Raw genomic sequence first — 15,243 nt, 5'->3', positions numbered from 1 at the left:
GCACCAGTGAGAGGARCCTACCACTTTGAGTTCTACATATGTGGACCAGGAAGTCCTTCACATTTTGTATCTGCAGTGTTGGTGAGGAAYGGACAGCATATCTTCATTGCCACTGAAAMMCAGMCTTCAYACMTMRCTACAGCTGGCAATGCAGCCACGTTACTCTTAGAGGTTGGCGATGTTGTGTTTATACGTCAGTGGSAAAATTCAAGGATTYWTGACAGTCAGAATCATCATAMCACCTTCAGTGGTCACCTGCTTTTCACCATGTGAGCAGAAAACGGTTATTTTCAACAAGCTTAGTAATATTGCATATTGTGGATGTAAAGCAATAACAAATACTGGAAGTTCTTAGTGAARTATGTGAAAATCCTCTATATGTAAACGTGTCAACAAAATATCCACAAAAGTACTTTAAAACTGTTTATTGCATCAASATCTCTTCTACAACAATATTTAGGTATAAATGTCTGTTGATTCATTTGTCATAGTACAAAGAGTTTTCTTAAACCTCCTTTACAATGTTCTTTCCCACCATTTCAGTTMAACATCCCAGAATCTCATTTGAAGTGCTTTTGACATGAATAACCTGCACTAGATTTGATCCTGCAAAATGTTTGCAAGTGAATCCAAAAAGTAAATCTCTAAAATCAGAATGTTCCAGCTCAAGATTGGTCAAGATTTTGCTTTYTGCTGTTCCATGAAGTGTTTTGGATGATGCCTTTAAATTTGGCCGTACTGCTGCATCATCTTCATATCTTGATGTGTTAAAAAAACATATGTATGTGTGTTTTTGACAGAATGATCTAAGTGTAATATTGTTTTATTGAAATAAATATGTGGAAAGCCATCTTCAGCTCATCTTACAATGTGTACTTTTTCTGTTTGGGTATAAMTATGTGTAAGCAGTAGTGCTGTGATGCAGGGCAAATTTAAAACTCATTCTGACCATAAAGTAATGGATGATACGGTACCTGATAAATTTKATACAGCAGTTTGGACTCAATTAAATGGTCAATGAGAGAAAGAAGTCAACCAAAAGGCACTTTTCCCACAGCAGCRTAAAGAAATTTGAAAACGGAAAATCCACTCAYTGCTTTAGTGATGGAGTTTGAACCACATTTAGTCAGTAATTTAAGTCACTGCTATTTGTTGATTAAAAGCTATTGATGTATTCATTTCCTTATCAATCACACAGACAATATATTGAGGAAGCAAATGCAAGTTAGACTTTGCTCCCTAATCCTGGTTTATTCATTTACAATAAKAAATCAAACTCTTATCAGAAACATAAGCTGCTTGTTAATCAACATCAATATATGTATAGTCTATATAATATGTATTATCCCTCCAAAACACTTTTTAAAATGTTTAATTATTTTATGTTTAGAAGATGGTGTCTASCTTGTCAATTTGTGTTTGATGGTTGGAAGCTCAAATTTTAAATGACAAATCCAAAGATAAAATTATCTTCTAGAGTGGAAAAAAAAACATCTTGTAATGATTACCTAGCTAATCACAGATAAAAAAAACTATATTTAAGACGTAAGCTAGCTTCTCAGCCTCAAACGTGAACTGCGAAGCCTTAAGGCTCGAGAAAAGAGAAGATGYTTCTATTTCTTTTGCTAGTCTGTTCTTTTTCAACAGTTCAGCTTCAAGGACAGCCTGATCCTAAAGGTGTTGAGCATTTAAAGCAACTTGACTCACCAGGAACAGAACCAAGAACTGTCGTTACCCACCAGCAAGTCTGTTCAAATGACATYCATGCTGTTCTAAGAGAGGTGAGTGCTTCAGTGGCAGGACTGAAGGTGGGCATGGAGTACTTACAAAAAGAAAATGAAGGTATGATAATTCATTTTTAAAACCTGACTTTACCAAACCAGTTAAATAAACTTGAACCAATAAACAACTCTTTGTTCTATTTTAGCCCAAGCAACAAAGACAAGAGAACTGGAACAATTGTACCAAGGTACTTTATGCATGGTGCAAATTCACAAGACAATTTATATTGTTTCTTATCTTACATGGGGGCGTGTATTTAAATAAGCAGCAATGTAAGTCTGTTCATTTAAATAGTGTTTTGTCAAGAAACGGACTTTAAAAATGGTTTTACTTACCCAAGCTTCTGTTCTTATCTGTGTTCTGTGTGTTTTTTTTTTAGAACAATCGGCTAAGGTTAAAGAACTGGAGCGGCAAAAGTCAGAACTCCTGGAACAATACCAAGGTACTTATGTTGTCACCTTTAGCAACGCTGAACAATAAAGGTACAAACTTTCCTATGTATTTTATGAAACATTTTAGTGGTGCAATGTAATTAAATTTACAGACTTTGAAATTGATTAATTTATTTTTTTAATGAAATAGCAACATTTGAACTAATAAGAAACATTTTTGAATTCAGATGAACTTTGGTTGATAACTATGATTAAGTGGACAAACATTATTTGAATGATGATGTACGACAGTTTCTACCTTCATTCAGTGGAAATTTGAATGTTGTGGTTTTGTTTTCAGCCAAACAGTTACAGTCATACCACAAGTAAACCAGTAACTTTGCACAACATACTGTAGCAATGCTAGAAATAAGTTTGATATTTCTATATTTTACAAAAAGGATTTTTGCCACATAGATTTATAGTGTCAGAAGTCTTCATCCCTTCTGTGTCACACTTCAATTCTCACAGTATGCAGTTCAAAGGGAGACTGAGGAACAAGACAGAGTGTGGGGATGTGGCTGGTAGCTACTTTTTTCTGTGTTTCTGGAGACTTTGGTAACAACATGTGAAAGTACAGTGAGTTAAAGCTCAAATGGCTTCAGCACACATGGTAAACATGAGGTCAAAGTGAAACTAGGTTATTCCTGTGATCAGTAATTTATTTTTCATCCAAAAAACAAAATTAAGACAATTGTGGCATATCACATGCAGGAAAATCCTTACACAGATTTATGGTTGATCGCTACTGACGTGAGGCAGAAAACGAGCGTCTAAAAAGGATATTCTTTGTGTAACTGTATTTGCTAATACTAAGATCACATTTACATTTAAGTTCAAAAAAATATTTATTCAAAATTATTATAACCTTTAGATATGTTTTGATAAGAAAGCTTGAATTTACTTTTGCCCATTTGAAAATTTACTTTTCTGAAAAGATATTTTGACCTGAGAACAAATTTTGTCTTGTTTTTTTTATTATAGTTTTTGCATGATACTAGTTAACATTTTGTGTCATTTTGTCTGTTTTAGCGCAAGAGGCTAAGCTGAAGGAGTTGGAATTGCAAAAAATTGAGTTGGACAAGCTAAAGCTGGAGTACCAAGGTAGCTTAGTTATAATTATTTCGGTGTCCAAATCCATCCATTTTCTAACACCCTGGTCCCCTAGTGGGGTCGGGAGGGTTGCTGGTGCCTATCTCCAGCTAACGTTCTGGGCAAGAGGCGGGGTTCACCCTGGACAGGTCGCCAGTCTGTCGCAGGGCAACACAGAGACACACAGGACAACAACCATGCACACACACACACACACCAAGTGAGAATTAAGAGAAACCAATTAACCTTACAGTCATGTTTTTGAACTGTGGGAGGAAGACTGAGGACCCAGAGAGAACCCACGCATGCACAGGGAGAACATGCAAACTCCATGCAGAAAGATTGAAGGCTGGGAATTGAACACATAATCTTCTTGCTGGAAGGCAACTGCTCTACCAACTGTGCCACTGCGCAGCCCAGTGTCCAAATCAAATATTAAAAACAAAGAGAACAATTAGGATTTTCTTCCATCTTAACAATGTCTAAGTTATTTTTTGTTAAGTGTACCAGGGTAAAGTTTTTCATTTTAATTGTGGTGCTGGTAAATCTTCCATAAAACAACATTACTTGCAGTAAATTCACTGATTTATTTCTCAGTACCTTTTATCATTCTCATTCCAGCACAGGGAGACGAACTGCAGCAAATTAAGATCAGGACAAACTTAACACAAAAGCAGGTGGAGGTTCTGAAGAGAGAAGGAGAAGGTTTGTTCAAGTTCTGACAGTCATATCACTGGAGCAAACTCATAACTGTTGTACACAACAATATTTTTCCTCTTCAGTGAGACAAGTGGCTTTCTCAGCCTCCCTAATGGCCTCAGGTGGAGGGGACATTGGACCTTTCAATGCATACACGTCTTTGATCTTCAGAAATGTTGTCTCAAATATTGGGAATGCCTACAATCCAAGTACAGGTATTGCAATTTTATTAACAAAACACTTATTTATACAATATTAACATCAGAGTGAACTTGATTACTAGTTTTAACATAAAACATAATTTCCTACAGGGTTTTTCACAGCTCCAGTTAGAGGCGTTTACCACTTTAATTACCACATCTATGGACATGGACATTCTTCACATGGTTCAGGTGCTGTGCTGGTCAAGAATGGGGAGTTCATTTACATGGCCTATGAACATCAAACTACACTCGGAGCTAACTCTGCTAACACTGTCACAATGCTGTTAGAGGTTGGAGATGTTGTATATTTGCTTCAAAGGTCTAATACAAGGATTTTTGATGATCAGTTACATTATACCACGTTCAGTGGTCTTCTACTTTTTCCTTTGTGCAATGATGCATGCTAAGTGATTTGGAGAAGTGTTATAGTGCAGTGTAACGCAAACGATAAACATACTGCTCAGATGACAAAATGGCAGAAATAAAATGTATATTCACTTTACAAAAATGTGTTTTCTGCAGAGAACTTTTATATCATCAGAATGACAAAATATTCATCTTAAATCATGTACATCAAAGTATAACTCACACTATAACAGTGGGACTTTTGTACTGCATGCTGTATTTCATTGAATTTGAAATAAATTGCATTAATGATTGAATTAAAAAAATTAAAATGGGCTGACTTTCTCAACGGTCACACTGAGCTTGATCTGGTGGGAAGGTTGATCTGTGTACAAATATGAACAACACACATAACCTTCACTTTAAAGCAAGACTGACATGTTTGAACACAACTGACTCCTTTTGAAAACTGAAAACTGAACTTACCGTGCTATTTAATACCCAGTAGTTCAGTTAATCCTTTGATGAAACCATTCAAACAAAACGAGTTGCCTCAGAAAAGTAACATACCTGGAGAGCAGCAGGACACTGTGAATTCTATACCATTAATTTCCAGCACATTTTAACTTTGACACTGGAAGCACATCAGAAGCAAAACTCAGAAACCTGACAGGAATTAGCAATCTACAAAATATCTTTCATTTCTTCACCTTTTGACCCACATAAAGGGGATTTTCTCAAAACCCTAGCGTGCATTGCAAGATAGGAAATGGTGAGACAGCAGCTTTTTAAATATACATAAAGGACAATAACCAGGGACTAAATATGTGCCAAACAATTGGTCAGCCAGTGAACAATTCCTTAACCTGTGGAGAAGAAATAGCTAGCATTCAAACAGAGCAGGTCATAAAGGCTGTTAACACTTACAGCTACATTTGCTTACAACCATATAAAATACACAATTCTACAAAAGTGCAGCTTGATTTTTAGGAAAACAAGTATGACCAACTCAGACTTAAAAAAAATTAGTACTTAGATGATCTGACTTTATTAGGTACTTCTGCAATATGACATTTAGTTTTAAATCATTTTACCTCTGAATCAAAAGACTAATTAAATTAAAGTATGTTATAAATTCCCTGGTCCAAAAGGTTTATTGTCTACTTTTAAGAATCTAGAATTAAAAGCATCACAAATCGTAAAAAGCACACAGGTTTTATTGCATATCAATTTCATGTATAAATTCTTCATAGCATTGGAAAGATTACATTTGGTATACATTGCTATTCTACAGAATTAACATCAGAGTCATATCTTTTCAATGAAATTTCTCTAAAGTACATCTGCAATAATCACAAGCATCAAAAGAACTGCAATTCCAGAATTGTTCAATATTATTCTACAATCCTTTATTGTTTTTCATTAGGTCTTCTCCCGTGAGTCGTTTCTATGTCTTTCAGAACCTGCCCACACATCTGCCAGGCAGTCAGAACTTGAAGTCAAACCTACTAACCTAAACACATTTACAATAAGTGCATCTACAATTTTTTTTTTCTCTTACTTTTTTTTTCTGTTTTTGAATTGATACACATTTCACAAATGGACATCATTATGACTGCTAAACACGTCATGCACGATAACTTTTTTTTTTCATTTGTTTTCAATAAACATAACAGAGGCGATATACAACTCAGATTTTAAACAAAACAAGCACCATCCATTAAAACCCATATTTTTCAAAGGTTTTTTTTTTCTTCTTCAGACAAATGCACCATTGTTTTTCATTCTTTAAAATACTATACAGTTAAAAAGAAACCGTGTATTTTTTTTTTGACTTTCTTCTGTAACAGTTGGGCAAAGAGCAACCATGTTTTATTACGCTGAAAAAAAGAGAAAATTTTCAGTGACCAGAACATTTTGTGAAGTTGCCAAAATGGAATACTTCAACGCTTTCAATTCAGTTGCTTCGCACAGCGCGTGATTATTACAGTAGTCCATGACATGAATAACTACACATAGTCAACCAAAAACCTTAGTGACCCAAGTCTTTACATTTTCTAAGCACAAATTGAAAAATAATGTGTTTACAATGAATGGAATTTCATTCAGTAGAATTATATATATGTATATATAAAAGAGACTTTAGTCTTAAGAAAATGAGATGACGCAGCAGTCCTAGCATCACACTACCACCTGCTGTTGTGAATAAAAATTACAGTGCTTTAGTTTTATTCTCATCTCTCCTTGTTGAGTCCAGCTGGCTCATCTATTGAAAGTCAAATCAGCTTTAAAAAAAATTGATCTGGAATCTAAGTTTAACCAAAAGACCAAACTATATCCAGTTGACGGTCTGGTCCCAGTTGCTTTAAGTGCTTGTAAAAAAAAAAAAAAAAAGAGAGAAAAAAACAGCATCAGGCCTGATTATGAAAGTCTAGAAGGGATGAAAAGTGATCCATAAGGCTAAAACCCAGCTGCCTTCAAGTACCGACTGTTAATGTTTTCTGCTGTCTATGACACAGCCGTCTTCGCAGACTTAACAGAATGGGGGTCTCAAAGCAATTTATATGGAGTCTAACAAGTCTGACCAACAAATTTCAGGATGACCACTCTGCTCTTTAACAATCACGAGTCAAATCTCTTCATATATAATCAGTGACACTGTCACCTTCACGCCGTTTTGACTGGATGCTGTGAGAATTTCCGACCAGACATTTAACCTGAGACAAAATCATTTTAAGATGACAACTTGCAGGCTAAGCTACAAGCGATGCATGCCAAAAAGAAAAAAAATTAATATAACATGAGCCGACGGTGGAAGAAATCCAGATTCAGTAATGATAACGTAATGCCCTTTAACTGACATTCAAAATGATATTTGTACAATTATGCCACTAGGCAGAGAGGGAAAGAAAACAGCATATTGAGTTAACTGTTAAAGTGAAACAGTAAAAGGAAAACCAGGGTTAACCTGCCCACTATGTTCCAATGCCAAACAGGACTCTAAAACTAACTACACTTGCATTTAACTATAAATAATAACAATAAAAAAAAACAACTAATTAACTCGTGGGGTCTTTTAATTTTGGCACACTAATCCGTCAAAACCAGAGATTCAGAATCTCCCCCTGTGCTTTGACAGGCGATCCTTTTTCCTTCTTCAAGAAAAACAGGGATGAAAAGACCTTTTCTGTTTCTTCATTTTCTCTTCTTGAGTCTCAACAAAACAACATAGAAATAAATACATGCACACACTTCTGAAATTAAACATATAATGTTATTAGGGAAAAAGAAACGTGACAGCAAATGTGAGGCCTCTTGGAAATGAAATGATTGTCAAAGAAAAGAAAAAGACTTCTAGCGGTTATTTGGCACATACCACTCTGAATATGAACGTCTAGGCTATTATCATTTTTACATCATGTGACAGGAAATTTGGTCCTTCTCTAAAAGTAATTAAATTAATAGTTGAGTACTCTTGTGCCTAAAAAGAAGCAATACTGTGGTATCTATAGTAAAGAAAGTAAATACATTTAATTGATGATGCAATAAACAAAACAGAAAAACACACTCTTTTTTTTAGTATAATTTAAATTTCAACATGAACAAATTTAGTAGCCAATTTAATAGTTATTGGCCCACATAGCTCATTACATCATCACATTTGAACGTTGGACATCATTCTCCATGTAATCAGTGAAAAATCAACAGTCTACTGGTTCTGAGGATTCGTTTATTTTGTCTGGTGCTTTTGATTCTGAAATTAAATAAAAATGTAAAAAAAAATAAAAAATAAAAATAGTCGCCATGACTGGTGGAGGGAAAAAACAAACAAACCTGGAGAGAATCACTCACGAGTCCTCTATTTCTGCTGAAACAGTGCCACCTGGTGGACATGCAGTGCCAGTGCTGCAATGCTTGCGTCGGGCATTGTGCACAGACTTTAGAGACATTATCAGTTCAGTAAGTGTCTTTTAGGGAGCCGTTTTACAGGGTGACTGTGATGCTGCTGGGAGCATTGTGCACTGGGGGGAGGATCAGAGTGACGCAGAGTTTCAATGCTCTGGAGAAGCATTCATCATGTCCTTCACATCAACAGGAGCTTCGCAGTGCTTTCTCTTCGACAGTCTTGCAGGACGCCTCACAGGGGGACACGTCCCCCCAACCCACTCTCCTCCTCCGTCGTACTCGCACAAACACATAACATGTGAACACAGGCGTAGCCGCGCAAACTCGTCCGCTCTGCCTTGAATGTGTGTGACAATGAAATCCTTCACGGCCTTTCTCGTCTTCCCGATGTCCAGCCGGTCTCTTGTTTCTGTCTGTTTGTGAGACTAAATGTTCCCCCTACTTTTCCTTCCGTCTTTCCCCGGCCTCTCTTTGCCTAGATATGGTTGAGTGGGTGAAAGCTGCTCGTCTCAGACGGTCCGCCTCCCATGCTCAGCCAAGCGTCCAGAGAGTTCTGAGAGGGTGCGTGCAAAGGGTTGTTCTCCGAGAGAGACAGCATCATTGCATAAGCCTGCAAACGAACAACAGTTGGATATTAATTAAGAGAAAATCTGCAAGGTTTGCCTACATGGACATGTTTAGCAATCTCTCTCTTTCCCACATAGTTTCTCATTTTCAGAGATTGTGTTTGACATTCATGAAATAATATATAATACAGTGATAAACGTTGCTGACTAATTTAGGAACAACTACTTAAGAAAATGCAGCAACCTTAAACATGACTAATGTTTGTGCTTCATGATTTGACACAATTCACTTCAGTCATCTGGGGAAAATCACAAAACTCTGCATCTATTTACAAATGATAAAAAATATTTTTCTTAATTTTATAATTGGTACTTTTTCAAAATGTTGCTTTACACTTTGGGCTTTTTTCAGAACTCCACAAATCATCCCTTACACTAAGGCATATGGCCCACTGCAGTTTTATACCCCCTTCACAATATTGTACATGGACATCTAGATTTAATTCTAACTCAAGTATTGCCTTTCTACATGCTCTTTGGATGACAATATGACCTGTTGCAGCATGTTTTATGTCACTTGTTGAAGGTTTCCTGGACTAAGTTTTGCAGCTCAAAGATGCCATTTACAGGACTCTGGTAATGTGTTTTCCACCTTAAAAATTTCTTCTTTTTCTGATCCTTTTGTCACACTTCTATGCTCCAGATCATATAACTAATGTTAATATCGGATAAAAATAACTTTAGTAAAAACAAAACATTTCCAAATGATGTTTCTCATATAAACATTTAACACATGTATAAATGAGCCCTTGTAAAATCCCTATTTATATTTGACTAACCACATTATTTTTGGTTTATTGTTATAAGCCACAACCAGGCTGGATTACAATAGACCCACTGAATTAAGAAACCACTTAAATAGAATTTATCTAAAAATATAAAATAGGTTAGAAAGTCTCACAAAAAACAAACAAAAAAACAATTTAAATAAATTTAAGAACAAATAAAAAGCAAACTTGTTCACAACTACATGTTTGGAAAGGGTTACAAAGTTCCACTTCTGTGGGAATTTAGCAAGCCACGGTGAGAACCATTATTCACTAATGCAAGAGAAACATGAATCCGTGGTAAACTTTCAGAGGAGATGTGAACCAAACATAAAGTTCCCCCAGAAACAACTACTGTACAACTACTGTAAAAATGTACTCATTTTTTATTTTTTTTACACTTCTCTGAATATATTGTCGTGTTGTTTCAAATGATTTCACTTCAATTTTTAGAGTTATTATTTTTAGAAAAAAAAGCCCATCTAGGGACAAGTGCTGCGAATTAGCTGTTGCTATTGCACCATGATGCTAACATGGGACTGCTGTTTCATTCAGTTTGTCTATGTAAATGTGTGTCTGTCCCTATCAAATAAACTTTGAAAAAAAAAAAAACTTGCTAAGCGTGGTGGTTGGGTGCCAGGGAGGTCATTCATCCAGTGGCCCGTCATGTTTTCAGTTAAAATTTTTTTAAAGTTGACAGGACATTTGAAAATATCACTTGATTACTATGTGTTACTGAAATATTGGAAGATTAATACCTGAACACCAACTATAACGTCTTAAAAAAATGTAAACATTTTAAAAAGACTTAAATAAATAAGCAATGCTTAGCCTGATGGGGGCACAAGTAAAACCTGGTGGCCCGTCAGGCTTATAATACACTGGAGGAAACCCTGAAACAAAATTACTCAAACAGCTCATTGATGACTTATCCAGGAGGTCACAAATGGACTCCACAGCAAATCGTCACAGACAAGGGGAGTCTTCATGGTTCAACGATAAGATAGAGACTGGGCACAACGGTCCATGTTAGATTTGTCAATCTTGATGATCCCAAGATTATCAAGGAAATATTTTGTGGGTTGACAAGTCCCATTTCATCTACTGCAAAAAGAAAACTAACAGCATTTCAGGAAAAAAAATGCAATTCTGAGACTGAGTCAAACCTGGAGGTGGCAGTGTGATGGTTGAAAATCGCTTTGCTGCTTTAGGACCTTCATGACTTCATGACCATAATTAACAGAACCATGAATTCTGCTCTATCAGAAAATAATAGGAGAATGTTTGACCATAAGTTAAGCTCATGTGGAACAATGTTCCAAGGTACACAGACAATTTCACTCATGAAAGGCTAAAATGAAAAATGAAAAATGAAAGATTTCTGAACAACCTACTCTGAGATCAAATTTAAACTTGACTGAATGCGTTTAGCCCAACCTAAAATAGGTTTTGTGTGGTTGAACCCGCCCTGTACTATGATCTGAAACATTTAAGTGTGACAAAAAACAATACATATGATATAAATAACCAGGAAATATCATAAACAACACAAACAATGAATACAAGTCACAGGAAATGGCATGGTATAGTATACACTTTGTTTCTTGAAACCTAAACTTGTGTATGTTGATGGTCTCAAAGTCCCATCCCTATTTTAAACAGATAACCCAAAATCCAGCAACATACCTGGGTTTTAGCCTGCCTGTACAATGTTTCTTTCAATGCTTCAGACTCTAGTGAAGTGTTAAATATGTCTTTAACGTCAAAGGACTGCTCATCAATGGCTGCTTTACGTAAACCGTCCAGGCTCTTAGGGAAGCTGGGCAGACCCTCCAGATCCAAGAGAGAGCCCTCCTCCTCTATACACCTGCACACCGACCCAGGGGTGAATGAAAGGATGGAGCAGTATGGAGGGATTGGATGGATGGATGGATGGATGGATGGATGAGTAAAAGGAGGAAAAGACAAAGATTTGGATGAGACGGAGGGAGCGTTAATGGGATTTGAGAAGGGGGAAATGTTACAAACAGGAAGTAAAATGGGGAAAGGTGAGGTGGAGATAAACAGAAGAAAGGTACAGTTAATTAAAGGTTAGAAAGGCAGACGGGACAAACTGACAAAGTAATAAAAAGCTTTAGGGAAAAGATAGGAAGCTGACCTAACATGAATAAAAGAGGAAGTAAAGCTAAAGAGAATCTGAAACTCAAGCCCGTCTCCCCCTCCATACCTTATAAACAAATTCATATCCTTACACTTTTTCCACATTTTGTCACATTATACTGGATATCCCAATATATTTTGGGAGGATTCTACTGTACGTACTACTAGACCAACACAAAATAAGGCACATTTATAACATGGGAAAAAAAGTATAAATTGTTAAGTTTATTTGTATACAAAAATCTGAAAAGTGTGGCAGGCATGTGTTTTCAGCTGTCTTTACTTTAATACACCCAAATCAATTTCAAAACAGACGTTTTTAGCCGAATTGCAAAATGCTTGTCTTTGGGGAAAACAAACAGAATGCAACACAAGAAAATGAAAAAATGAGAGGCAGCAAAAAGACTTGAATAAAAAAGTAAGTAGGACTGGTGAAAACATGTTCGAAATACTTCCAGCTATTATTGAAGCCAATGTGGTTCTGCTGACTTTTAGGTTTTTTTTTATTTGTGAGAAATGTTACTAATGCAGACATGTACAGTTTAAAGCACTGTATGTAGCAGTTTTAGTAGTTGAATAAATTGTTTTGCGGTGCTTGAAATAATAACCATGGACATTAACTGAATGAATTCTTTGTTTTGTTTAGTTTTGTTTTTGCTCAGGTTACTAAACACCTACCTGCGAGTGTGTTCATAGCTCATAGCTAACGGAGCCGTCTCCGTGTCTTCCTCTTCCTCGTCCTCCTCGTAGACTCCCGTCGTGACTGGAGATGGGGACTCCGGCGCCTCGTCGTGCGACTTCTCCGTCAGGCTGCCTTCTTCCTCCTCCTCGTCGTCCCCTTCCACCTCCTCTTCCTCTTCCTCCAGCCCTTGCAACCCTAGTTTGGAGTTGGACAAACTGTGGCTGGGCGGGCGCTCCTCTTCGGGCTGCTCTGACCTGCGGCGTTAGGAGAAGTGAGAAAATGTTGCTAGCTTCAACTTTTATAAGCTTATGTTGTCAAAGCAGAATATAGTTTTGCTTTTTCTATGTAGAAGAGGGAAAAAAAAAACCCTTAATAAAAAAACCCATAGTTTGAAAATATTTCTCACATTCTGAGAAGTAGATTAAAACATTTACTCGTTCCAAGAGCTTTGGATGCTTTTTTTTGTTGCTAATTTTAGTTGTTATAAAAATATGACACAAACAGTCTGGCCCTGGTTACTGTTACCAATTTCCTACCCGTCCAAAAGCATGACTCATCTTTCAGAAAAAGACGTAATCTGATGACAACGTGAACAGTACAACTCCAGTGTCCACACAAACAACATGGGTGCCGACAGTTTGCCCGGAGCTCTTTTCAAACAACCCGGCAGATGATTAATTGGCCAGCAACCCCCCAAACAGAGACGGAGACGGCCCCACCTCAGACCCGGTCCTCCACAAGCCGCTTCACACCGTAATGGTGGAATGTAAGCTGGCGTGGCTGAGGGAAGATGTCGGCTCGGCTGTGAACGGACTATCAGCACGCTACCATTACAGACTGCCATCTGTACATTTTCCAGCCTGCGTCTCAACAACGTGCCGTTCCTCCATCACCCCCCAACCACAATGTCATAGCTCATGATATCATTTCCTTTGGGATGGCAAATTTACCCTTTGCATTTTTTTTTTCGCCGAACTGCGGACATTCATCAAATCGGACAGGGTTACCTCTGGGAAGGGGCGCACGGGGACAGGATTGGGTCACACGCAGAGGGTCGGTCCAAGCGGGTCGAGAGGCTTTAGGGGGAGAAAAGTTCTTCTCTTTCAATCTAGATTAAATATTACCATAATCAAATTGCAGAGCTACTCGGCGGTGCTTGTGAATGGGGAAAGAAGCGTAGCTCGAACACAGGGGGGGGCCTGGGTTTTGTCATTTAGTCTAAACACGTCAGTTGGGTGTTTGTGTTAGTGGGCTGGGGGTATGGGTACCGCAGGCAGATTGGGGGAAGAGCTCAATCATCGGTGGATCTCCCAGATCCAGCCTAAACCAAATTCCCCCTCAGGGTCCTCTCTGTCGTAGACAAGAAACCAGACCCGATTGGGTTTTATCCAACTCTAAAGCCAAAGCCGTGAACTGAGGATTAAGGTATGGAGGTAACTTCCTTCCCCCTAAAAGATGCCTTGCTGGACATATATCCATGAAGATCCATACTCTGTTATGGTTGTTTCAAACTTTTGCCTCGGAATCAGCAGCATCTCCAACATGGAAACACTTCAAAAGTTTTCATGAGCTTCCAGGAATTCTTGTTTTGACTGGCTGGAGTTTTGAAGGAAGGGGAACTACGGTTGCGGGGGCGGTTAAAAATGATTACAAATAGCCATCCATAAATGTGTGTTTGTGTTCCCAGTTTTGCTTCAGTCACTCAGAGGGAGAATAAACAGCAGGCTGTCTGGTAGGAGGACAGAAAGCATAACACATAGTCTGAATTACAGATATTAAAATGTCAGGCCATGGCTGTTGTAGATGAGACTCTGTATTGATCCCAGATGGCAGAGGGGGCTAATTTGCCACTGGGCCTGCTGGACATAATGTGTGTTGACAAGAAGAAAACGGGGAGGGGGGTTTATATGATGGAAGAATGGAAAGACAAAATGTGAGACTGCCAGAAGGGAATTCACAGCAAGAATGAAAGTGAGAGAGTCAATAAAAGAAGGCAAACCACTGATTAAGAGAAAACATTTCATCCCTTCTATTTTTTCTGTCAGTCAGTCTTTGGAAGAGTCCCACAAACTGAGCATTGGTAATCTAGAAGTCGATCCAACGTGACATTTGTGGGTAGAGATAGACGGATGGGCCTTAAAAAAACTGTGATTGAGCTAAAGCAACAGATCTGCAAAAGATCTTAACAATATGGGAACAAATTTGAAGAACATATGGCAGATACAGCTTTGAAGGTGATGGAGACTAATGGCAGACATGTTTAAACCACTAGGCAGCACTGTGTACCCAATGCTAACACTGATAGCGTCTTCCAAAAGTATGTATACCCCCTGAACCTGTTCACAGAATGTTACAATTGCAGAATTCTTTGAATTATATTAAGGTATAATGTGACAGATTGACATAAATAGCATGATCGTAAAGAAGAAAAGGGACACATGGCTTCAGTGTTTCCTTTTACGTATAAAAAAGCAACTGAAAGAGTGACATGATTGTATCTATTGTACTTTAATTTGTTGAACCTCCAAAAAGCAATTCAAACAAACTACT

The 15,243-nt window shown here is 37.6% G+C and overlaps 1 protein-coding gene across 8 annotated transcripts in view; it reads right to left on the bottom strand.

The window, feature by feature from the left end:
• Positions 1-5,751: 5,751 nt before the first annotated feature.
• Positions 5,752-15,243, bottom strand: part of prdm16 (PR domain containing 16) — a 202,230-nt gene continuing 192,738 nt past the window's right edge. For 7 of the 8 annotated variants that reach the window (XM_017305896.1, XM_008414753.2, XM_008414755.2 and 4 more), the window contains 3 exons: positions 12,690-12,947; positions 11,538-11,718; positions 5,752-9,068 (listed from right to left, as the gene is read on the bottom strand). In XM_017305896.1, the coding sequence (XP_017161385.1) occupies positions 8,934-9,068; positions 11,538-11,718; positions 12,690-12,947 (574 nt within the window). In that variant the 3' untranslated portion in view covers positions 5,752-8,933. The remainder of the gene's footprint in view (positions 9,069-11,537; positions 11,719-12,689; positions 12,948-15,243) is intronic. The other variant, XM_008414759.2, reaches the window with a different exon arrangement.

The sequence above is a fragment of the Poecilia reticulata genome, linkage group LG7, assembly GCF_000633615.1.
Source record: "Poecilia reticulata strain Guanapo linkage group LG7, Guppy_female_1.0+MT, whole genome shotgun sequence".
In the NCBI taxonomy this organism is placed as follows: domain Eukaryota; kingdom Metazoa; phylum Chordata; class Actinopteri; order Cyprinodontiformes; family Poeciliidae; genus Poecilia; species Poecilia reticulata.
This window is presented reverse-complemented; position numbering and strand designations above follow the sequence as displayed.